Raw genomic sequence first — 22,925 nt, 5'->3', positions numbered from 1 at the left:
GCCGTTGATCGCCAGGAAAAGTCGAGATTCCAGCCCGCTGATCATGACTGTCCCAGGAGTGACAGCGTCAAGTAAGCCAAGGCCCTCTCCACCAGTATCCCAACGCAATGTCTTCATGACGACCGCGGCGACCGGTCGACGCGACCGGATGCGATGCCAATACACGACAGCTATTCAACGCTGCTATTACCTGGAAACACGCCTCAAAACGATCGTGTCCTCCCCGCTCACAATTCACGTCACTCCGGGCCCGACGAAAGCGACGAAGATATTGGCCTCAAGTTGGACGAAAACGAGTCCTCCATCAGTGTCGGACGCTTCCGCTTCGCCGCCCCATTGAGCGTTCAGCGACAGCCTCTGAAGCCTCTGCAGAGCCTCGTGCACGTTTTCGCTCCCGGTCCAGGTCCTCCTTGGAACGGAGTCGTCGAAGCTGGACGTGAGCTTCGCGCGCGGCTTTGCGACGGCCTCGATGATGGCCTGACTTCGTTGCACAGGCCGTCCAGCTCCGGATATCGAACCAAACGTGGGCCGCAAACGTCACTCGCGGAGGACTCGTAGTCGCGACCGTGCTCGTGAAAACCGCGTAGCGCAGGGTCTCTTGCGTCTTTCTGTTTCTAAGTCAGGTCTGTCATTGAATATGAAACGAAGAGAACTCTGCTCACGTACGACCTCAGGCTATCATGACCGGAGGCAGTAGAAAGGGTTTGAGCTCGCAGAGGGTCGGAGAAGGGGGCTGGACGAGCTTCTGTGCCGTTACCATCGAGCGGGTAACGGTCTAGCGGTGCGACCTTCGACGGTCATGGCCGCACCTGCCGTTGCTGCAACGTCAGACAACGTTGTGGTTCGCTGCGAGTGGCGTGCTTGTAGAACCGCACATTTCGCAATGCCAATGATTGATGGCTGGAGAGTAGACGGTTAGGAGGAATGATACCGGAATAGCGGCGACTGGCAGGCTCAAGTGGGTCATCGTTAGCAGCAGTTGGAAGAGCGTTCTCAATAACTCTAACGGCGAGCCAGGGGGTTTATATATGTAGGGAGGACAACCTAAGACTGTGATGTCCTCTTGTGGGCGAACAATGTACAATGGTACTCGAGTGGCAATCGACGTCACCAAGTCGCCGCTTCGGTCAGCGCCACATGGAGATTTGCGTCTGCGAGCTTGGCGACACGATGGCGTCCGAAGCCTGTGCATGTTGCCCTAGCGTTTGGTCGAGAGTGAGCGAAAAATCCGCTACTAAGTATACGAGCTCGAGGTGATTAGCTGAGCATACTGATATATGACACAGCCGCAAACACAAAGCTCATTGGATCATTTCCGTCCTTGAACCCGAGCGGCGTGAACATCAATGCAAAGCGACTTGGGCCATGGGACAACTCAAGAGTCAGGAACAGCGGTCGACATTATCTCCGTGGCACAAGCCGCTACGTGCTCGGGCCGCGCTCACGTCCACAATGCAACGCAATCTCGACCGGATGATATGGGTCGTACGTCCTGATTAGTGGAGGCGTGGAAAAATTCGTATAATTGCATTTTCGGACGAACTGGCAGTGTACAGGTGCTAAGCTACGTTCCGGGGACTGGGACTAGTATGACGATACAACTTGGGTAGTGATGCAGGCATGTAGGAAAGATACATCATAATAGGACAACGACAACGGCAAGCAGTACATTTGAAGGAAGCATTCATATCCAGGCGCGAGTGGCAGGATATGGATGACCTGAGTGCCTCACGAGCGGCGACTCGCCACCGCCCTTCGCGCTGGAAGTCCTCGCGGTCGGGGCGCCGCTGTACGTGGGGCGCTGGGAGGAGCTGCGCCTCGTCGGGAGGTCGGAGCCACGCGTGCACCCCGGCCCCGTGCGCCCCGGCCCCGTGAGGCCTTAGCAGGGCGCGAGATTCCTCCGACCTCGTCGTCCGACTCTTCCCGTGCACGTTTCTTGATGGGACGGCGGGCAGGAGTCGGTTTGGCCTTTGTACCAGACGGCTTCTGAGCGGGCTGCATAAGGGATGAGCCTGAAATTGAGGTACCAAACTTAGCGCAAAGAGCGTACGTACCGCTTGGAGGAAGGCACCTCGAAAGTGTGCGATACGGAGGAGGTACGAGACATGCTGCCGATCGAGCTCTCAGTGTCCGAATCGTCCTCAGAGTCGCTGAGCAAACGACGTCGTCAGCGGGATCCATGTCACAGAGCTACGCACTCGCTTACGTTACTTGGTTGGCGAGCTCTGCTTGAATGTGAGTTGCAAAGATCACCGCGGTATCTGCGCAAGGTTCTTCAGGGCAGGGTGTGTAGTCCACCGGCCTCAGGCTGACGAAGAACGAGTAAGTATGCTGTCTGTCTGCGGAGGCACGATGTACTATAGTACTTTCTCCCCATTTCCGGGATCGAAGCCTCGTCTTTGGCCCACTGCCAATAGCCGCCATCCCTCCAGAAGGCCATTTTCGACTCGTTATGGTGGAGATGTGCAGGCAAATGGGTAGGTATGAGCCTCGTCGGACTGTGATAGGCTATAAGAGCCGGTATGTGATACACTGTGAGGAGGGCGGAGTGGAAGAAAGGGGTTTATGGACGTGGCAGTCCCGGATGAGCAAGCAGGGAGGGTACTGAACGAATTTAACAGCAGTAACGGATTTCAGACCCAGCGAAGGTGCATCCCAGCCACCGCCGGAGTTCCACCCGCTCGGTCCTCGCCGTCCGCTGCAGAGCTCCCGGCTCAAGCCAGCTTCACCGTTCGAGTCGGCCCACATTGACGTGCATTCCTGTGTCCTACAATGATTTTTTTCGAGCTGCATTGTCCGAGAAGCAGCGGAAGTCGCTCACCTTTGCCCGGATGTGCATCAAGGACTTCCCCGATATGGGAAGCGACGAAACTGCCCGTTCCGGGACTCGCGCGACGCGACACCTCCAGCCACCGACATCCGAGTCGTCTTCAGTGAAGAAGGCACCCAATCGCCTAAGGCACGACAGCGGGGAGCGCGGACACACTCTGAATGGACGGAAGGTCTGGCGACGTGCGAACTAAAATTGTAGTGAGTAGTGTCGCTTGTTTCTTGCGACATCCTCCCGGAGTCGCTTCGTACTATCCCTGTTCAAGTCAGCCTTCTCGTTATCATAAAAGGATGTAGGGTTCCTGAATGCTCTGATTCTGAATGCATAAGCCAGACGAACGCACCCGGCGGTATGCCCTTTCGCATATTTCGACATATATTCGGGAGTGGCTCACTTTTGACGCCCAGCAGTCTCTCGCCATCCGCAGAGTGCCAAGATGGCTCCTCGTGGATCCAACTCTTCGGAGAGGCTTCAGGCATGCTTCCCCGGGGAAGATGTTTCAGTACTTACGCATGATGTGGCCAGCCCTCGGCCATAGGCCTTGCTTGCCCCTCGGCTGTTCTGCGTTTCCCGTGGAGATCCTGCAATGGTGGACGACATGAAGAGCTTATTCCCCTGCGGTACGTGGATACGCGTACGGGTGCCCCTGCACAACGCTATACGACATGACCCTCCGTTGTCTGGCGCTAGCACGAACTCACTTCCAGGTGCCGTACTTGAAGAGTAAGTGCTTCTACTCGCACCTCTGTATTGTTTCTGAACCCAGCAGATTGTTAGGTCCTCCACGCACAAGTCTACTGCCAGCGAGTGAAGAGAACCCAGTCTACCGGACAAAGGTGGACGCGAGGTCGGTAAGCACTTTGGCACGGAGGGCAACACACTTACAGAGACGATCACCGGTCCTCGTACGCATTACTGTTTGGAGAGTCGCTCATAGCGCGCAGGCCGACGAACATGCGCTGCGAAGAGAACGACTCTGCAAGTCTCGATGATCATGCCGTTACTTTTCGAGCCGGCGAAGGAGCGGTACGGGTCCTTCGTTGGTGACTGCCTATCCTTACTCATAGCCTAGCCCTTTCCTTTGACCTAGTCTTCGAGCGTTTTCTCCACGTTATGGAGAGAAGATGCTGACTCGGAGACGTGCAGAAGCTTCTGTTCTACACTGCGTCAGGCAAGGCGCGCCTCACGATGCTTGTCAAGTCAGGGTCTTGGACACACGTACCTGCCAGAGATGTGGCAGAGTAGTCCTACCTCCAGCATTCAAGAGACTGTCGTCTTGTGGGTCGCCGTTGCGTATCCGTGGATGCAGGGCCGTAATCACTAGGTGTGAATGCGCACGGATCGACCATCTAGCGCTACTCATGCTGACCCTTCCCAGCGCACTGCTCTCCAGGTATTCTCGGAAGCACAGGTATGGCAGGGGGCAACTCGTGCCCACTGGGTGTACCAGGATGGTGGTATAGTGCGTATGCCATGCACAGAACGGGGGATGCACAGGTATGCATGGTCCACGCACTGGATTCCATATAGCCACTGAGTCTGCTTCGTTATGTACGGAGCGGTGCGCTCGTCTTGTATCCGTTCGGTGGTGTATCTCGACGCATCACAGGACGGGTCTGTTGCTCTGCTGGGCGATCTATGCCAATCCAAGTCTGCACGCGGACAGCGAGGTTAGTGCTTCCTCATCTTAGATGTCACGAAGAGGACCATCTGCTCACGGACAGATGTTACACCAGAGTCAAGTCGCGCCTCGAAGGACTCGGAGATGCCGTCTTTATGCCAGGAACAGCAAACGGGGTATTGAGCGGGGAGGAGGGTGGTCCGTCTCCCTGCTACAATGCCTCAGATCGTTGCCACGCGCAAAATGAAACTCATCGGACGACCATAGACGAGGCAACGAACAACCGGCCAGAAGGTCGTCAGGAGGAGCTGCGATGGGAGGAAGGACCTCGAGGGATCCAAGCCTGACCTGTACGGCACGCCACGTGGCGTGGCATAGTGTCGACAGACTCCGTTCTGAACCTCCGGTCGGTACCAGAACAAGCAGGAGTACAGGTGTTGTGCTGTTTTCACTTGTACCTACTCGAAGATACGTTGAATATAACCCAGTACAGATGAACAAAGTGTTTCTCGTTAGACAGGTACTACGATCGACTCGGAGAACACGTCGCTCCAGATGACCAGCTTATTGCATCCAGACAAGAGGCTGCTCCTATCATCCTTCCTGGACCCACAAATTGCGTGCCGTGTGCATTCGAGGATATACGCCAATGGCGGGCGAACTGAAACAAAGCGCACCACTTGAGCGGGCTTCCGCATAAGGGCCACCGGCGGGGCGCGCCGTTTCCCTGTTAGGCAGGTGGCCCGGCTATGTTCCTGCATTCCCCGAGTCAGGCCGCCTCTGAGAGCTCGGTGGCGAGTTCGCTGTCTGGATTGCCGCCTTCATCGTCCAAATCGTCCTGCAACCAATCTTCCACGATGCTCGCGAACAGGAGCGCAGGACTCCGTGTGCGCGTTGCACACCACCTCTGCACCGCGCGGCCCGCTGCTGCGCTGCCGGCAGGTCGTCCGGGCAAAATTGGTCATTCCCAGGGATCTAACGTCAATGCGGCTTCTGCTCGCACCCTGTCGACGACGTCCGTCTTGCGCAACAGCAATGCCGAGTTGTCGAAGGAGCGCCAGCTTGGCGCTAAGGAAGAGACGAACGACATCACGACGATGGATAGATTGCTAAAAGAGTCTCGTACGGATATGGTGCATCCTACACTCTTGTCATGCATTGCTGATCATCCTGTTCAGGAAAGAAAGCGGATTCTGCACATCAGTCAGCTCGCTTTAGCCGTGTGACGACGTGCTCACCTGATGTTTCAATAGAGTCGTACCAATCCGCTCGCGGATCCTGTGGTCCGAGGCGCTCATGCGCCAGTCCATGCCGCCCTCTACCGCCGACCCGGACACCTCCCGCCCGAACCGCATCCCCCCCGATGTGCCGCGCTACATGCACGAGTCGTACTGCGAGCTCCTCCTGCCCTTCGCGAGTTCGCCGGAGCTGCTCGAGCAGTACACCAATGCGAGCGGCGGCATCCGGACGGGCATGCTGCTCGAGCACTTGGACTCGCTCGCGGGAGGCATCGCGTACAAGCACATGTTAGGGCCCGCCGTGGAGGTGCTCAGCAAGGACCAGGGATTCTATATGGTCACTGCGAGCGTTGACCGGTATGCACCCTTCACGCGATTCTGGCATTCCGTCGTCATCTGGGGTGTCGTAGATTGGACATGCTTGCTCCGCTGTACCCTGTGCGGGACATGCGCCTAAGCGGCCAAGTCATCCACACGGGACGCAGCTCAATGGAGGTTGCTGTCCGTATGGAGGCGCTCGAGAAAGACGGGCGGGAACAGACCATCATGATCGGTAAGCCGGTGCCATCTGTCTGCGATGAAACTCTGGGCTGGATTGACGTTGTCGGTGGTAAGGTCGGTTCTTTATGGTCTGCAGGGATGCGAGGACACATAAGGCTGCCCAGGTGAACCCGCTCAACCTGAGCACCCCTGAGGATAAGCAGTTGTTTGCCCTCGGAGAAAGTGCGTCTCGGCTGATCCTTGAACCATTCGTGAGGTTCACAGATCACGTACAGCGCACAAGGACCGTCAGCGCGTGCGCACCTCCGCCTCGCTTGACCGCGTACCGCCCAGCTCCTCCGAGGCAGAGGAGCTGCACACGCTCTTCCTGCAGCATGGCAATTACGGCACGGGCTCGGGCAAAGACGAGGACGCGCCATTTGTGGGTCCAGATGGGCTTCAGCGGGTCTGGATCGGCGACACGCGTCTGGAGAAGTGTATGATGATGTTCCCGCAGGAAAGAAAGTCAGCAGTATTCTTACAGACTCCGTTGAATGGGGTGATCGTGGTGACTTACGTGTTACGTTCGTAGTGTACACCAGAAGATCTTTGGTGGTGAGTCCCCTCGTTCCCTCACTGACGTTGGTGGAGGCTTAGTAGCACTATTGTAGGATACTTGATGCGCCTTGCATATGAGGTACGTCGTTGTGTCCCGAGTGGCACTTGAACCGTGCCTGAGCTTGTGCTACCCAGCTTGGATTCGCGAACGCGGAGCTTTTCACGGGATGCCACGTTCTCTTTGTCTCCTTAGACGGCATCTCCTTCGCGAAGCCTGTCCCCATTGGCTCCATCCTCCGCCTGACGAGCCACATTCTGCATACGACGCAGTCCGAGAAGTTCCCCGGCCTCATCGTACGTATTGACCTTCGCGGTCTCCGCCGACGTGGCTGATTGTATTTGCGCACGGAATAGCATGTTGGTGTCCAAGCGGACGTCGTGGACGTCGCGACTGGCAAGGAGCAGACGACGAACAACTTCAGGTTCACGTGGTGCACGGACCACAACATCCCGTTGACGAGGAAGGTCGTCCCGAAGACGTATAAAGGTGCGTACGACTTGGTATATCCCTTTGCGGACGACTTCCGTCGGCATGTCCGTTCGGTAAGAGAGGTGCTGACGCGCATCTTGTTGCAGAGGCGATGCAGTGGCTCGAAGGTCGACGGGCCCTGGAGATGGGCGCGGAGATTCGTACGCTGAGGTATGCCGCGGGGGCGCCTGGGATAGCCGGCACCGACCCTGTGTATAAGCCTGACGACGGGGATGGCAAGAATCGGGTAGGTGGTGGTTGGCGGGACATTGAGGGGCAGCAGTGAATTGGTCGACGTGAAGTGACACGGCATCCTACATAGAGATAGAGTATATTACTAGTTGCTAAGAATGCATTGTATACTACCCACCTTCCGGCATAGCCTAGCCCTTTGTATGTCTCAATGTTGTGTAACGTGTTGTCGGAAGGTGTGTAGCACAGGTAGGTCGTTCGTGAAGTGTCTGTTCGTCGCAACGGCGGGTGAGTGAGTCGTTCGGTTGTGCGAGGCGTGCCTGTGCTCACCGAGTTCTACAGGGCAATTATGGGGGCACAGTACGGATAGGTGAAGCCAGCGAGCGTGAACGTCACGCATGGACAGAGCCCGCCTACGTGTACGAAGCTTCGGAACCAAGAGTGTCACTACTGCCACATCTTGTCGAGGATCTTCACGCTCGCTTGTGAGTATAATCACTCCGGAGTCGTGAAAGCAATCATATTTATGCCAGAAATGGATTCCGCAGACGAGCGATTGTGGCCGCCTGGCTAGAATCTGTAAGACCTTACATACAACGTTGCCACTCGCCGAGCAATCAACCTCCGACCTGGATAGGCTTTCCGCATTCACTAATTTAAGTGCGTCGCTATAACATATATCATTTCTAGTCGCGTATAGGTTACGGGCACCGACGACACGAACTGGTGACTTCCGCCGACGCGGGGATTGTTGTCGCGCGTTTGGCGCGCCGTGGTTATATCAACTCAAATTCCTACCGCACCTAACTCTCTTTCTTCAATCCAATCGCTGACCGCTGCCCCGCTGCCACTCCTGCTCTTCCTCCCCTTTCCTGCATTACTTCGGGGACACACAGCGCGCTTATTTGAGTTCCACGCATCGTTCATCCTCTCTCGCCTGCCACTAGCCACAATCGTCGTCGTCGTTCATACTATCCCTCACATTTGCCTTATAATCTCTCAACATGTCGCTTACGCTTGCCAAACGTGCGTTGCTCTTCTAGAGGCTTATACTCGATGTGCAACTGTACTAACGCTCCTTGTAGATTAGAACTCGCCCATTTTGTCCTGAGCGACGGCCGTGAAGGTCAGCTCCCGCCTCTGAGCGACGCGTCAAGCTCGGCATCAAGTCGTACCCAACATGTAGTAGATCGGGACGCGTGGATCATCATGAGTTGCAAGAGACGTACGTGAATTTCAAAGTCCTCGCCTCTGTGAGGGTCTGATTTGGGAGGGTAGATATGATCTCGCCTTATATGCTTTGACGAATGGCCTGGAAGGCCACCTTCCGTCTTTCGATGAACCTAGCTATTACCCGCAATATGACGCATATGCCGAGGACGCGTGGAGGGGCTCGATGGCGGCAGAATACTATTCAGCTCAACAAGCTGAAGCGTCGACATCAGGGGGCGCAGCACAGATTCCGGCCAGTAGCACCGCGCTCGGGAAGCGCAAACGCGGCTCTGGTGCTGCTAAGTCCTCCGGAGCCCCTGTAGCAAAGGCCAAGCGTGATCCGCCCAGGAGGAGATCGTCGCATGTCGGTGGCCGGGCTGTACGGAGACAGGCCCGACACCACAGGTCTGGGCACACATCAAGAGTGTCCACGGGAAGCATGGATACTCGGCCCCCGCTGAGGTCATCTGCGGTTGGTGGGGGTGCAACGTCGCAGGGCCCTCCGCTGCCGTAATTCAGCACTTCAGGAATGTGCACGACGCCGGGCACAGTCTCAAGGCGAAGGAGCATGTGTTCTGCGAGGTCCAGGGATGCGGCCAGGTGGTGCTGCGGGGGAAGGAGTTTAGGCGGCATGCCTTTGGTTCTCATTGGCATGACCCTCAGTTCCACTACTGCTGCGAGACATGCGGGGAGATGAGACGAAATGATGAACGGCGAAGGCACCATGCGGGCTGCTTGCGGACATGGATGACGCTCTATTGCAACCCAACGTAGAGGAACCGTCTCCGTTTGTCCATTACCCAATGCCTACAACTACCATCTCCGACTGATATCTGGGACTTCTGATTTGGCTTACTTACTTTGCTCTGTTGTCGTACTGCTTGCATCGTACTCGTACTGCTCATGCCTCTGTACATCGCTCTGTAGCGCTAACGTCGCCGCTGTTTGATTATATGTGTAACTTAAATGTAGACCAACTGATTCCGAGAAACATACCGCAACGAGACGAGTCTGAGTACTGAGATAGGATCAGAACACAGGATGTGAGGCAGTACGAGGGCTCAATTTGAAAGCTGAGGTCGTTCAGCCTCTCAGTCACATACAAGACGCGAAGTGCGCACGGCTTGACAGGCGTGGCTCGTTCTATAGCAAGAGGAAACCAGAGTTAAGAGGATGTGGTCATTGATACTATCATTGTCATGTATCACGAACATAAGCGGGCAGACGACGATGGGATAACCAAATCGACACGGACAGTTGATTCCATAAAACGAAAGAAGGTACTAGTACTATAGCCATGCGAGAAGCAACTTTAGGCCAAAGATCCACCAGGCTCCAGCGAACATAAGCGTGTCCAGCTGTAGCGACCAGTCGAACTTGAAAGCTGATTAGTACCCGTCTCATCCAATGAGGATTAGGCCGGGCGAGGTTTCAGTCAGACACTAGCCATGGCATGGCGAAAGTACTCACCTTTAAAGACAATGACGACATACGACACATGATATTCATTCGACAAGCTAGACCCGCGCATTCTGCTATATAGGATCCTGCTCGAGGGAGACAATGGGTCGTCAACGGATCCCTTCCTCCTTCTTGGTATCTGAACACTGACCACTTATATTGAGTGACATCGAGGTTCATTCTCAGGCACAACAAAGGCAGAAGAAGGCGAGGTATGGACCCATGCCGGAGACTCGTCGCCTGGTTGTGCAGAAAGCCTCCGCGCATCTTGGTACAGTTGAAGGGCACGGGTGATCTGTGGACGGGATTGACTGCATGATCATTGACGACTAATAAACTGGGCGAATACCTGAATGGCTCGACTTCGTCGCGCTTGTGAGGAATATAAGCTACCATCGATCGAGGACAGAGTCGACAGAGCCCAACGCATTAGCGCGTTCATCGTTTCAGTTGACCCATCGCGGTGTCACTGGATAGAAAGCATGTAGAAGTTGGCATAATGTAGCATACGACCAGATGAATCGCTGGGCATCTGTCGAGTGTGCATGTTGGCTGCGGTTCATCAAGTGGTAAGTGCTCAGGCGGATGGAAGTATCGGAGGCAGGTACGGTTTCTCTATCGTCCGATAGACTAGACATCATTCTGGAAGCGGCGTGTCCTGGTTGGTTTTATCACGGTGCGCATCTGCTCTCTGTGGAGAGTCATGTACGTCAGACAATGTCTCTTGCACACGCAGGATGCGCCGACAGTTACGGACCTTCCGTCGCGTGAAACATCTTCGGGGGCCACTTCCTGTATATTTTCGAGAATTAGAATTGTGTTGCAGACATTAGAGAGCTTGAGACGAAGCGCGACAAAGCTGAGCATGCAAATATATGTTATCCTCGACGCAGGTCGGCGAGTCAGCAAATATTTGGTCATTTTATTTGAGGCAAGCAAGCCTGGCGCGGCTAAGTTTTGCTTTGCTAGATTTGGGTAGGAATATCTGACCGTGCGAGGGGGGCCCCGACGTGGCTGAGTGACCGCGCGTGTGACAGGACGCGTCGCGACGCGTCGGGGGCCGATACTTAAGTTCGCGCGCGCTCGCCACTCCCACTTACTCTCCTGCCACTCCTATCCGAACATACTACTCCTCTTTTTGTCTGCCCCTCGGCCCATTTAACGCCACCCCGGCCTAGTCACAACGATCCTCGTTTGTTCAAACATAAAGATTAGATCAAGATGCTTCCCGTGTCGCACTTGCTGCCGACATCTACTGCCGAGGCGGGCGTCCTTCAGTGAGCTTTCCTATTAATGATAGCCGCGAACGACTCACCAAATGCTTCCTGTAGGGACTCCACGGCCTTGAACATTCCCCATCACGCGTCCTTGCCTGCATCCGAGAGGTTTGTTTGTTCGTTGTTGTGGCCGCAGCCTTTGTCCTGAACGTCTCTCCCTAGGAGCATCAAGCCGAACGATTCTTGGCGGCCACCTTCCGAGGTATTCCTGTCATTGAAGGCTGAACGGTGAGCGTCGCTGTCGTTTGTTGTCTTCATATCGATATTCATTTCTGCTCGTCCGACGTACCATGGCGGATTAGTCCGAAAGTGCCCGTAGAAGAGCAAACACTGCGGGACAGTTTGGACGTCGCCCTCCCCTGCATGGGGATCGACCCTCGGTTGACGAGCAAGGCGTATTGCGCGTCGCTCGCGCCGACCTCCCAAACGTCGCTCGCGCCGACTTCCCAAACGTCGCTCGCGTCGACCTCCCAAACATCGCTCGCGTCGACCTCCCAAACGACGCTCGACGACGACGTAAAGGCAGTCAACAGGAAGAGGAAGCGGAACGCGGATGTGGACGCACCGCCTCCCAAGCGAAGGCGCGCGAAGGCGAAAGTCACGGTCAAACCTGACGACGTCTTCACCTGCCCCTGGCCAAAGTGTCAGTTGGGACTTCGTGCAGCCGGATTGTGGGAGCATCTCCGGGCTGTACACGACAGAAGAGGCAAAAGCGAGCCTCACGACGTCGCTACTTGCCGCTGGGAGGGATGTGCTTACTCTGGGACAGCAGAAGCCGTCGTAATTCACTTCCAAGCCGTGCACGACTGCGGTCATCACGACGGCCGGAAGAGTGGCGATCAGCAACGCGACGAGGAAAATGCGACGGAGGGCCAGGAGCATGCAGACGACGGCAAGGTCGCCTGCAAAGTAGGCAGCTGCACTGCGAGGATGCAGCCCGGGCGTTCTTTCCACAGACACGCATACGGGATCCACTGGCGCCATGCAGATTACATGACATGGTGCGAGATATGCGGGAAATACGTGCGGAGAGACGTGTTGAGCAATTGGAGGGCCCACCAACTGAGCTGTATCGTGAAGCATCTCGGGGAATATGGACCGCCTCCTCCTCCTAGTGTGCCCGTCCCTGGCCCGGGGCCCGACTTCGTGCAAGGGTCGTCACGGAGGTGAAGTTCTGTGCTGCTGTTATGCTATTAGGTGCTATCTTTGATCGTGCGTTGTATCTCACCTCTCATTTGTCTTGCCAACTGCTGTGTTACTGTACCGTTGCAATTTGTCGCGCTGTTACTAGATATCCGTCCTGCTATCGCTTGCTTTGACCGATGTAGCAATGCTATCTGCTCTTCACACCTAGTTCCAGCATGCTCCGAACAACCCTGTCCGCAGAGCGAGCGTCGTCGTCGTCGACTTCAGATTTTAGATGTCTTTCAAAGAGTCTTTGCACAACCCAGGCGTCGTGTATACACCCGAGGTTCGCGCACCGCTGCGACCGGCCCGGGCGCTCCTTATTTGGACGTGGGCGGTCCGAGTCGTTCCGAGTTTGTGACGATTTCCCATGTTTATTCCGTAAACTACTGTATTCACACAATGCCGTCGCAGCACAAGAGCTCAAGCTCAAGCTTCACGCTATTTACGTCCTTTCTGTTCTCGACAACAAGGGAATACTGTTCACCTCATCGACACCGTACGTTTCAGCGTCTACGTAGCGGTATTTACTTCTAGCTGATTGCCACTTGTCGCGTACTCATTACGTTTGGACAAGACACATATGTCTACGTACATACAGCCGCATCTGACCTTATTTGACCGGTTACCACTTTGAAAGGCCAACGCATAAGCCTCGAGCGGCCACAGGCGGCCACAAGACAGCCTGATTCGCTGGTCCGTGATGGGTTCCTGGCGTTCTCACCAGCGGCGCCTGTGCTAGCGCCGGTTGCCAGCGTGGGGAGGCCTAGACCGTCGTTCATTGTTGCTCCCGCAAGAAATGGAGGACGCGAGCAGGTTGCTAGGAAGGAGAACAATCAGCCCTGGAAGAGGCCCGTGCGTCCCTTGTTCTCGGGCGTGTGATGGGGGCGGCGCATCATGCCGGCAGCGCTGCTGATTATCAGCTCGCTTTGTCTGCCCGATTTGGATAGAATGCTTGTGGCCACGGGCCACACATGTGGCCCAGAAGTGTGGCCAGCGCGCGCCTCTTTCAGCCCGAGGCCACGCTGTTGTAATTGCACTGGTCCCGGTTGCCTTGTCCTCTGCATGCATCCCCCCGCGTCGCGTCGTCTCTGAGCCTGTGTTACTCTCAAGCTACCCTCTAACGTCCCTCCTTCCCATGTTCCAGCCCCCATTCCTTACCGTAGTAGAGCACAATACCCACACTCCTTGCAAAAAGACAAGCTATGTATCGACCACCGCTTCTCAGCCTTTGGGAACCACCATCCCACCTCGACACCCGTTCACACCCTGCCCCCTCCGTCGCCAATGACTCGTCCCATAGGTACGCCACGGACCCAAACGAGTATGCATCTATTCTTCGGACGCGTGGCGGCTGTTGACAGTAGCTGTTCAGCAGGTGGCTTGATGTGCACCACCGCCCATGGAGCGCATCTCATCCTGTGCGGACTCTCGCTCATGCGTTTTCTATCTTCACTTCGCTGACAAAGGTTCAGGTAGAGTCGTCCGAAACCATGCACCTGTACCCGGCCATTTCTCGATCGCTTCGGCACAAGAACTGGCATAAGTGCGTGTCCTTGCTGGCGAGCCTTACGTGGAGCCTGAGATCACGTCTACGACTACAGTGCGTCAGCCTACAACACCAGCCCCGAGCGGCCCCCAACTTCAGAGTCCAGTACAGCCGAAGACGCGGCGCCACACCAGGCAGTGGTCTTCCAGCGAGGTACATGCCCTTTGATGCCATGTACACGCGGTATCCGACACCTCTGCACGAGACACTCGACGTCAGGGCTTCAATCCATGGAAGCGTCCAAGGTAGCGCATTCCCTCTGGCGTGCGTATTCGTTGTGTTGCTGAGTGTGGCGCTTTGTTAGGGTCGACGAAGAGGACGCGTCACACGCTGATCATGATACACGGCCATTCAGTCGCACCCCGTCTCCGCTATTGTGAGGTCCGGCATCTCACCAGCGCCAGATAGCTCCAGGGACTCTGTTGCTTCATCCCATTATTCTGCTTCATCTCGTCATCCTGAAGTGGTGTCCATACACGGTGGTTGTGTCGTCCCATCGCAGTACGGTGCCTCTTCTTTGTACTTCGGCGTCCACTAACGTGTCATCAATAGGCGTCACGACACGGAAGATACTACATCGATGGTAGCCTACAACACGCTACAACCACCACCTACCCGGCTGGGATCCATGGCATCCATCACCTCCTTCACCATGGACTCTGCTCGGGCATTGTCCACGATCCACGATCTCGCTGCCCAACGTCTATCACTAGCCAGATCCCGTATGACGCCAGCATCTCCCCTCAGTTCTGGATCAGCATCCGTATCTGCGCTGGAAACTCTGTCTTCTACTGCAGAGATGGCCTCTAGGCTACTGTCGGTGCCCCACGCAAAGCCAGACGCTGCCGCGAGAGCCCAGCATGCGTTGTCACCCCTGTCGGAACGCAGCACGTCAGGTGCGCGAACCCCTCGGGAGACATCGGTCGCTTCGTCGGTACCGAGGTCGAGGACACCATCTTCGTCGCCTGTGGCGATGGACGTGCCGCTGCGTGAACCGTCTCCCCAGATGCTGCCTCTTACCTATGTGGTCACAACGCCGGCGCATGTGTTGGCTTCCATCCCTTCGCCCTCAGCGCCGCTCACGGCGTCGATGTTCAACGCTAATCCGTATGGCGAGGCACGTCAAGGGCGCCCGCGCCTCAAGTTCAGGCCCTGCAAGCGGTACAATAGCGAGGTCGCGACCGATCCGCAGCAGGAGCAGGAGCAGCCACCTCAGAAGAAGCCGCGCCTTTCCCCTCTCCCGTCTGTTCCGCCACTTCCGCCGTGGAAGCCCCTGCCCGCCCCTGCTCCCCAAGTCAAGGTAGAGCCCCGCGAGACTACGCTGACCGACCCAGACAGCATCCGCTATCTGGACAATCGGCCTCCCAAAGAGTCGGTCGGGCAACTCGCGGTCGGGTCAGGCAGAAAGTACAGCTTGTCCAGAATCAGGTGCTTATGGCCAGGCTGCCTTGTCAACGACTACGCGGGAGAGCTCTGGCACCATATAAGGGCTACGCATCGGAGGAACGCTGGTCGACCGAAGCCCAGTGGGAACCCTGTACTCAACTGCAACTGGGCCCCGCCTGGGGAGCCGCGTGGCGACCGGTGTACCTATCGAGACCGCGCGTCGAAGATGTGGGACCACTTCATAGCGGTGCATCACAAAGAGTCTGTGAGCAAGGAGACGGGAGAGATCGTGTGCCGTCTGGGACAGTGCACCGCGAGGTCGAAGAACCTCGACTTCCAGAGGCATCTGGAGGATGTCCATTGGAAGCTGGAAGGCACGGTGCGGTGGTGCGAGGGGTGCGGGGTGTGGAAGCGGTTCGATAAGGGGAGGCTGCTCAAGCACTTTGAGACGTGCGTGCGTAAGTTTATGGAGAATGATCCTGGGTTCCGGCAGGGACTGCTTGAGTTGTAATCTGGAAATATCATGTAGCGCGCATCTAGGCATACGCTGTAAGCTTTGCTGATAAGTATAACTAAGTGCTCATACACGAATATATGCCTTATATCATAGTCCTCAGTTACTCATATGCACGCAGCAGCCCGCCGGGATGAAGTCGCGACTGAAATACTACGCGCTTCAAGCAAGCCTCAAGTTAGGCTCACTGCAGTGGCGTCGAGGACTTGGCAACACGAGCCGAATCGAATCGAACCGAAACACCTCGGGTCGCCCGCGTGCGTCACGCGTGCCCCTGGGCCTGAGGCCCCGAGGCCACAAGCTGCAGTGGCACTCAGCGTTCCTACCACCACCACCGCCGTCACCGCCTCGGGCGACGCTCATCCCTGCCTCGTCGTTGTGGTCTGCAGCCGCAATGCCTCCCAATTTGATGCACTCCGATGCGTTTGATGTTATACCTTTCGATGTACGTTCTGTTTTAGCTTTGTGTACGCGAGTCTAACATCGCTCAGGACATCAAGGGCGACTGGAAGAAGTTGGGCTCGGGGTCGTTCGGGAATGTGTACAAAGGTGCGTGACGAAGTCAGGTCATGAGCTAGACAACTGAACGTCTCGTGTAGGAAATTACCTTGGAATCGACGTCGCGATCAAGGAGGTTCTTCCGTCTAATGACTACGATGTCGCGAAGTACTTTGAGCGCGAATGGCGGTTAATGAAGTGAGTTTACTTCGCTTTCTCTTTCTATCACGGGTCCTCTGCTCTTCGTCCTCGCTTTCGGGCGGGCACCAGGACTGAAATTTGGCAATGTGTATCGATGGCTCTTTACGTTTTGGTGCACGTCGGGAAGCGCGCTATTAGCTTGCGAGAACGCACCGCATCCAATGCCTCCGCACAACAGCAACTCTTGCTCGCCCGTTACAGCCTAGTGTGGCTACTCCGGCAAGCGGGTTGGTGTGAACGTTTGGTATAGGCGGAAATTTCCCGTCTACCATCCTGCGCCCGATGCACGCGTGCTATATACACCCATCGCTCAAAGCCGCTCCACACTGATTATTGAGGCCTGTTCTAAATTGTGGCACAGTCAGCTCAGAGGATTTGGCTAACCGTGCTTACTCATAGGGAAGCGCGACACCCTAATGTCGTTCTGTACCTCGGTCTCTCTCAAGCGCCCGATGGCCGCATCTTCATCATTTCGGAGTTCATTGACAATGGTAATCTGCGACTCTACATCCACGACAAGTCCAAACCGTTTCCATGGCGGCTACGTATATCCTTCGCGACTGACATAGCACGCGCATTGGCCTACCTCCACGCGCGAAAGTGCATCCATCGGGACCTCAAGGGCGAGAACTTATTGGTGACTGCAAATGGTCGTCTCAAGATCACGGACTTCGGCTTTGCGCGTATCGCTGCTCGCAACGCAGAAGAATCGAAGCGACTCACGTTCTGTGGCACTGACTCGTACATGTCGCCGGAGATCCTAACTGGCACGGAGTTCGACTTGCCGACGGACATTTTCTCCCTGGGCGTCATCTTCTGCGAGATCGCTGCGCGACGTCTGGCAGACGACAACACGTTCCGACGGACGCCACCGCTTTTCGAGATCGACCCGGACGAATTGCGCCACTTAGCTAGCCCGGGCTGTCCGCCTGCGTTTCTTCAGCTCGCGCTTGACTGTCTTGCACAGGACCCAGCGCTGCGCCCGAACACACGCATGATTATGGATAAGCTGCGGGAGATCGAGGCTGAGGTGCTTTCGCGCCCGTCCGAGGCGGACGACATGCATCTCGGAACCGTCAAATTCATGACAGGTGGCCAGCGGCGAGCCGGCGCTGCACCTCGGATACCGAGCTTTGGGATGGGCGTCGGAAAAGACATACGCTCGTCATCGACATTAGAGGTGCACTCAAGCGACGAGAGCGCGGATAGTGACGAAGAGTATGCGCAGACCATCGAGACGTTGAGTCATGTCGATCTGAACAGCGTGTGGGGTGATACAGTGGCAGGTACGTCTCACGTCAATGTATTCGCATGCAACCATTGACCCTCGTATAGGTAGAGGCGATAGCGGACAACCATTACTCGATGGTACATCTAGTACCCATTCGGACTATAGTACCACGGTCATCAAATCCCATGCGCCTAGCACCGAGTCTTTCGCCCCTTCTCTATCATCTATCATGACTATCCGCCCACCGACCACGGCGGACCCTGCGCCCATAGGAGCGGAAGCGCCTACTCCGGCCGAGTCGCTGTTGTCCATCGAGTCCTACTACACAGCGTCGTCGTCGTCGATCTCTGCTGCCGTCGCCACGGAGGGCGGTTCCACAATTCGCAGTTCCAGCCTGCCTCTTGTTCACCGTTTCTCGCTGTTGAAACCTGGCGCGAAGCGTACAGGTGCGGCAGAGGCGCGGAGCAGAAGTGGGTCGCCGACGCCGGCGGATGCGCTCTGGAGTAGGAACCCGCTCGAGTTCATCTTTTCGAGTACTCTGCTGGCCGCGAAGTGCGACATCTGTGGTAAGAGACTGGGATGGAAGCCCGTCCTCGAGTGCGACGACTGCGGTCTGCGGTACGTTGTTCGTATCAGATGTATAACTGCGCGGAGCTGATTATGGGTTTGTTACGGTGCAGTGCTCACGTCAAGTGCGGGGAGAATGCGCCGATGGACTGTGGGATTCGTCCCCCTCATCTAGGCGCACACAACAACGGAGCACCCTCTACCCCGCCGTCGCCCGCGGGCAAGCCCAAGACCAACGGCAAGACTTCTTCCCCGAAGTGATTCACCTCTGGGTAGACGCTATACGGTACGATACCACGACCCTTATGACCTTTTACGACTGCATCGCGGCTGTTCACTACTACCACGCCTTTCATCACACGGCACGGACAGCAAATATCCCTTTGATACTGCATTCGCACCACTGCATCTTCTTGTAACGAGTAGTGATGGACCTCGCAAGTAAGTTAAGTCGTTACTTCGGAATACGCTCGTGGTCCTATGATACGGTCAATTCTCGGTCAGCATGTAGCTAAAGATCGTTAATATTTTGGAATCGGAACGCATGATCCAGGACGTTGGGTGCGAACTACAATGCATGCCGCATATCATATAATGTATGAAGCCTACGAAGTGAATATTATGGTTCCAGCGCAGCGAGTTGCCTATGTCTTTGACGAGGAAGGCTTGGATACTTTTCGGCGCATACCCCGACTCCAACCTCCAGTTCGCGCAGGCCTGGGAGGGATTTTTGATGCCTTGGGCCGTTCCCGTTTTGCCTTCATTGTTGACGGAGGCGTCGCTCCCTCTGTGCCTAGAAAATCTTCCTCATGCAATTGCACGTAATTCAAGTATCCCAGTGGACTGCTTGACGTGAGTGTGTAAAAGGCGCCATAATGCAGACAGGACTCACGCCTCTGCTCCAATCGTACAGCCCGCTACGTTATGAGACGGCTCCGCCTGCAGATCGAACACCGGGCTTTGCGACCAAGTTGGCGGACTGGCCTTGTTAATGGAGGTTGATATGTAGACGATGGTTGGCGGAGTAGGGGGCTGCCCGAAGTGGTGACCGACGTGTGGATGGCGTGCAAATCCCCCGGCGTGACCGAACCCACGCGACATGTGAGAGTGTTGTCCGAAGCCATGTTGAGGGAATGCTGAAGACGAATTGTTATGCATAGATGGCTTGAAAGGGCCTTTCAGTCTGAAGCGAAGATCTACGCCTACGCGGGTGACTGATAGTAGAAATCAGTCAGTGGATGACTGAAATGATGATAGAAGGCCGCCTTACTGAGCATCAGGTCATCCGGATCGACTCCGTGTGTCTTGGCAAAATACTGGCCATAGTCCAAGACGTACTGTCCAGCAGGACCGATAGGATTCACTTGCTCTTCATGCACAGCCGTGACAGTGTAATCCGCGTTCGGCTCTACGACGACTGCCCATCTATCAAGGAGAACGAATGAAGAGGCAGAAGACTAGACTTCGAATAGATGACTTACCCTTGCCGGTTTCCGGGACATGGGAATGCGTCCAGTGGAACGTGTACGAGTGGGCCGCGACGCCATTCTAACTGCGTACCATACTGTGACTGAACAACAGAGAATGAGGTGTGGCCCTCTTGAATGACGTTGCAAATCAATTTGAAAGATGCGAAGTCTCCTTTTCTCTCGAGGTACCCCAGGTCGCCCACCGAGTATGTGTAGGCGGGGACGAGCTTTTCCCTCCAGACAGGAGGGTTGGTACGAAGCTCCCCCGTAACGCCTTTCAGCTTCCGGAGGTGCAGTGACGCCGCCATAGACTCTGCGTTGTTCTCGTCTGCTTGCAGTAACTCCTGTAGCTCCGAAATTCGTGGGGCGGAATGCGAACTCGGTAGAATGACGTTCAAAGCGTGCGTGAGATGACTGATTTTGCGCTGCATTGATAGATTGGTAGCTATGTCGCCAGATAGGTTAGTGACTGTCAAATAGAACGACTACCTAGCGTACTTGTGATCTCAGACATCTCGTAAGGCTTCTCGGGCACCATCCCACGGCTCGGGAGCAGCTACAAGCGTTGATTTAGCTTCTCCCGCAGTACTAAGGGGGTAAGACGTACATCTAGGTAGACCCTTCTGACCGAATGGGACAGATCGTAGTTTCGCGCCGACACCCAGCGATCCACTTCAGGTGGAGGTAAGCCCATGACAAGGGTCTGTTGACCGTCTATACGATAGCTCGCGTTCTACGTGCCAGTCATGCTATGAGAACCAGTTGTCCACGCCTGTATGGTGCCCGTGCTTACCTCAACGTAGTCTTGGATCTTGGAGTCGGACAGATGTAGCTGTTGTTGCAGATATAAGGCTGCATCCTTGCATGTTACAGCTGCGTCAGGAACCGTCGCCATAAACCTTGTTTAGTATGCGACGGACCATGTGGTCAAGATACTGAACGTGAGACGCAATTAAATAGGGAATTGTTGTATCACCTTACTGACAGTACTCACAAAACGACTGATGAGCAGGACGCAGTCGGCGAGCGTTCCATGCTGAAGTTTGTCCAAGACCAATGCTTGTGGAAGCCTTGTCTGAACTGTACAGTGCTCTGAGCTGTGCATTCCATAATAGATCATCCGAGCGCGCTCACCATTCGCAAGCAGGATGAAAGGTGTCGGACATTCCCCGCCCGAGAACCCAACCATCTGTGGGAGATTCGGATGGCTATCGGTACACGCCGTCAACGCTACTGCATTGAAGGAGAAAATGCACAACTTGAGACTTACAAGACATTCTGAAGAATTCTCACGTCGCGGATCCATTTCTGACCAAAGGATCAGCACACGTTTCAGCCGCGAAGGGGAAGGTGCGATCACCTTTGAAGCGGCATATCTGGGTTCATCATAACTTTTGACAAGGAGCGTACGTCCTTCGACATCAGCGTGTCGTGCCCCGCCCCACCAGCCCTCTTTGATGCGAGGGCTGTCCTTGATGGTAAGTTCAAAGCGGTCGTAGCGGCGGAACTGCGAGCGATTGTCAGTGCAATGCAACATCAACCTCAGGTCCGGATAGAACATACTCCATGATCCTCGAGTTCTCGAAGTCCTTCCTCAAGATGGTTGAACTCGCCATTCGCACAGGATGAGACTGTATCCACCGGCGGCTCATAGACCAGCGTGGATTCGTCAGAAGCATGTCTTGAGGATGGACTAGAGTGGTCGAATTCCTACGTCATGTCAGGAAGCACTGCATATGTCGTCCTAAGCTCCTCACATGATGCGACAGCGCTGGTGATGGGCAAATCACCCCAGTGTCAGAGACGCTTGAAATAGTCTGCGCTTCGCCGCCCATGGATGGGAAGCTCGAATCTTGTCGCCCGGCGCTGACCTGATGAGAATCGCCTGCAACCAGTCTGTCACCTATCGCATAGTGAATGTTGATCAATGTAGCAATCTACCGGGACATTGAACAATGATTAGCCAGATGCATCATTACTCAACGCTACGAACTACCTGGAATGCGTTGAAAGCGTCGTCGAGTTCTGCATTGAGAGCTGCCAAAACAGCTTCCACGCTTCCTTTGCGGACCAAACGCGTCCGCCAGTTGCTCTCAGCTTGACTCATGAGAAAGGAATGAATGGATTCCAGTGCCCTAGGCAGAGTGAGGTCTCATTAATCGTGTAAGAATTCACGCGAGGGGTACGTACTGGGCAAAATCTCGCAACGCATCCACAAGGGACGGAGGCACATCTCTGTTGCGATCCAGTACTTGGTCCCTGATGAGATCGAGGAACGACAGGCATCGTAACGCAAGGTCGTAGCATTGCTCCTGATTCGCCTTGACATCCTGTATTCCACGATGAGACTGTGAAATTATGATACTATATGAGCAGACTGATGAAGACGCACCTGAATGACTTGGAATATCTTCAAGAGAATGGCCGCAGGGACAGCTACTGGAGGAAAAGCTGCGATGCCCGCCAGATTCGTCGCAGCAGCTGTTGTCGCGATCGCGATGGTGACAGCATTATCAGAGGTCACTTTTCGGCGAATGTATCTAAGGGGCATGGAGGAGAGTCGGATGGTGCAGATTCCAGATACCGAATCAGAGGTTCCTTATGAGCTGGAGCCACGGTGGGCAAGGCTTGACCGAAGGGTTCAGATCGTTCAGACCCTTACTGCACGAAGACATGATAGACAAGCGTAATTGATCGTTCGTCCCGAGAAACATCGTGTAAGGCTGTACGAACTGGCAGTTCGTTCCTGACTGACTTGAAATCGACCTGAGCAGTGAAAAGCGCCCAGTCTCGGGCGGCGGGCGTTTGGACCAAACGCGATCACGTGGCATATGGACCCCAGTCGTGCGACGCGCGTCGCGCGCCGAGCTTGAGTGAGCTTTGAGGCTTGCTTTGGAAAGAATCTGTGTGTTCCAGCATCGCAGCTA

The 22,925-nt window shown here is 55.4% G+C and overlaps 6 protein-coding genes across 6 annotated transcripts; 4 read left to right on the top strand and 2 right to left on the bottom strand.

The window, feature by feature from the left end:
- Positions 1–1,534: 1,534 nt before the first annotated feature.
- B0H18DRAFT_1056061 (uncharacterized protein) lies at positions 1,535–2,852 on the top strand. Its single transcript, XM_048031050.1, has 6 exons — positions 1,535–1,856; positions 1,884–1,972; positions 2,037–2,128; positions 2,224–2,326; positions 2,364–2,767; positions 2,822–2,852. The coding sequence occupies exons 1-5, from the start codon at positions 1,711–1,713 to the stop codon at positions 2,606–2,608; spliced, it is 675 nt and encodes a 224-aa protein (XP_047885316.1). The 5' UTR covers positions 1,535–1,710; the 3' UTR covers positions 2,609–2,767; positions 2,822–2,852.
- Positions 2,853–5,828: 2,976 nt separating this feature from the next.
- Positions 5,829–7,542, top strand: B0H18DRAFT_890770 (Thioesterase/thiol ester dehydrase-isomerase; the record flags this gene model as incomplete). Its single annotated transcript, XM_048041311.1, has 9 exons — positions 5,829–6,046; positions 6,100–6,242; positions 6,305–6,412; positions 6,466–6,694; positions 6,762–6,784; positions 6,841–6,866; positions 6,923–7,081; positions 7,142–7,274; positions 7,364–7,542. 9 exons carry the CDS (start codon positions 5,829–5,831, stop codon positions 7,540–7,542), a joined length of 1,218 nt encoding a protein of 405 aa, XP_047885315.1.
- Positions 7,543–11,362: 3,820 nt separating this feature from the next.
- Positions 11,363–12,280, bottom strand: B0H18DRAFT_1109422 (uncharacterized protein; the record flags this gene model as incomplete). The annotated part of the gene is made up of 4 exons (XM_048032758.1): positions 11,363–11,376; positions 11,437–11,619; positions 11,688–12,030; positions 12,158–12,280. The coding sequence occupies 3 exons, from the start codon at positions 12,278–12,280 to the stop codon at positions 11,480–11,482; spliced, it is 606 nt and encodes a 201-aa protein (XP_047885314.1). The 3' UTR covers positions 11,363–11,376; positions 11,437–11,479.
- Positions 12,281–13,544: 1,264 nt separating this feature from the next.
- On the top strand, positions 13,545–16,134 carry B0H18DRAFT_1056049 (uncharacterized protein). Its single transcript, XM_048031049.1, has 5 exons — positions 13,545–13,907; positions 13,959–14,004; positions 14,131–14,346; positions 14,488–14,633; positions 14,685–16,134. Exons 1-5 carry the CDS (start codon positions 13,789–13,791, stop codon positions 16,027–16,029), a joined length of 1,872 nt encoding a protein of 623 aa, XP_047885313.1. The 5' UTR covers positions 13,545–13,788; the 3' UTR covers positions 16,030–16,134.
- Positions 16,135–16,426: 292 nt separating this feature from the next.
- Positions 16,427–18,790, top strand: B0H18DRAFT_1217337 (kinase-like protein; the record flags this gene model as incomplete). The annotated part of the gene is made up of 6 exons (XM_048036689.1): positions 16,427–16,477; positions 16,524–16,581; positions 16,632–16,728; positions 17,131–18,017; positions 18,067–18,580; positions 18,643–18,790. The coding sequence occupies 6 exons, from the start codon at positions 16,427–16,429 to the stop codon at positions 18,788–18,790; spliced, it is 1,755 nt and encodes a 584-aa protein (XP_047885312.1).
- Positions 18,791–19,417: 627 nt separating this feature from the next.
- Positions 19,418–22,549, bottom strand: B0H18DRAFT_890765 (uncharacterized protein; the record flags this gene model as incomplete). The annotated part of the gene is made up of 15 exons (XM_048041310.1): positions 19,418–19,743; positions 19,800–19,954; positions 20,011–20,443; positions 20,497–20,554; positions 20,606–20,731; positions 20,792–20,857; positions 20,975–21,078; positions 21,133–21,206; positions 21,269–21,306; positions 21,359–21,505; positions 21,562–21,679; positions 21,766–21,935; positions 21,995–22,133; positions 22,189–22,328; positions 22,391–22,549. The coding sequence occupies 15 exons, from the start codon at positions 22,547–22,549 to the stop codon at positions 19,418–19,420; spliced, it is 2,253 nt and encodes a 750-aa protein (XP_047885311.1).
- Between the last annotated feature and the right edge of the window lie 376 nt (positions 22,550–22,925).

The sequence above is a fragment of the Fomitopsis serialis genome (genome assembly GCF_022376445.1).
Source record: "Fomitopsis serialis strain Sig1Antser10 chromosome Unknown B0H18scaffold_260, whole genome shotgun sequence".
Taxonomy (NCBI): Eukaryota; Fungi; Basidiomycota; class Agaricomycetes; order Polyporales; family Fomitopsidaceae; genus Fomitopsis; species Fomitopsis serialis.
The sequence above is the reverse complement of the archived record's forward strand: the minus strand, read 5'-3'. Positions and strand labels throughout refer to the sequence as shown.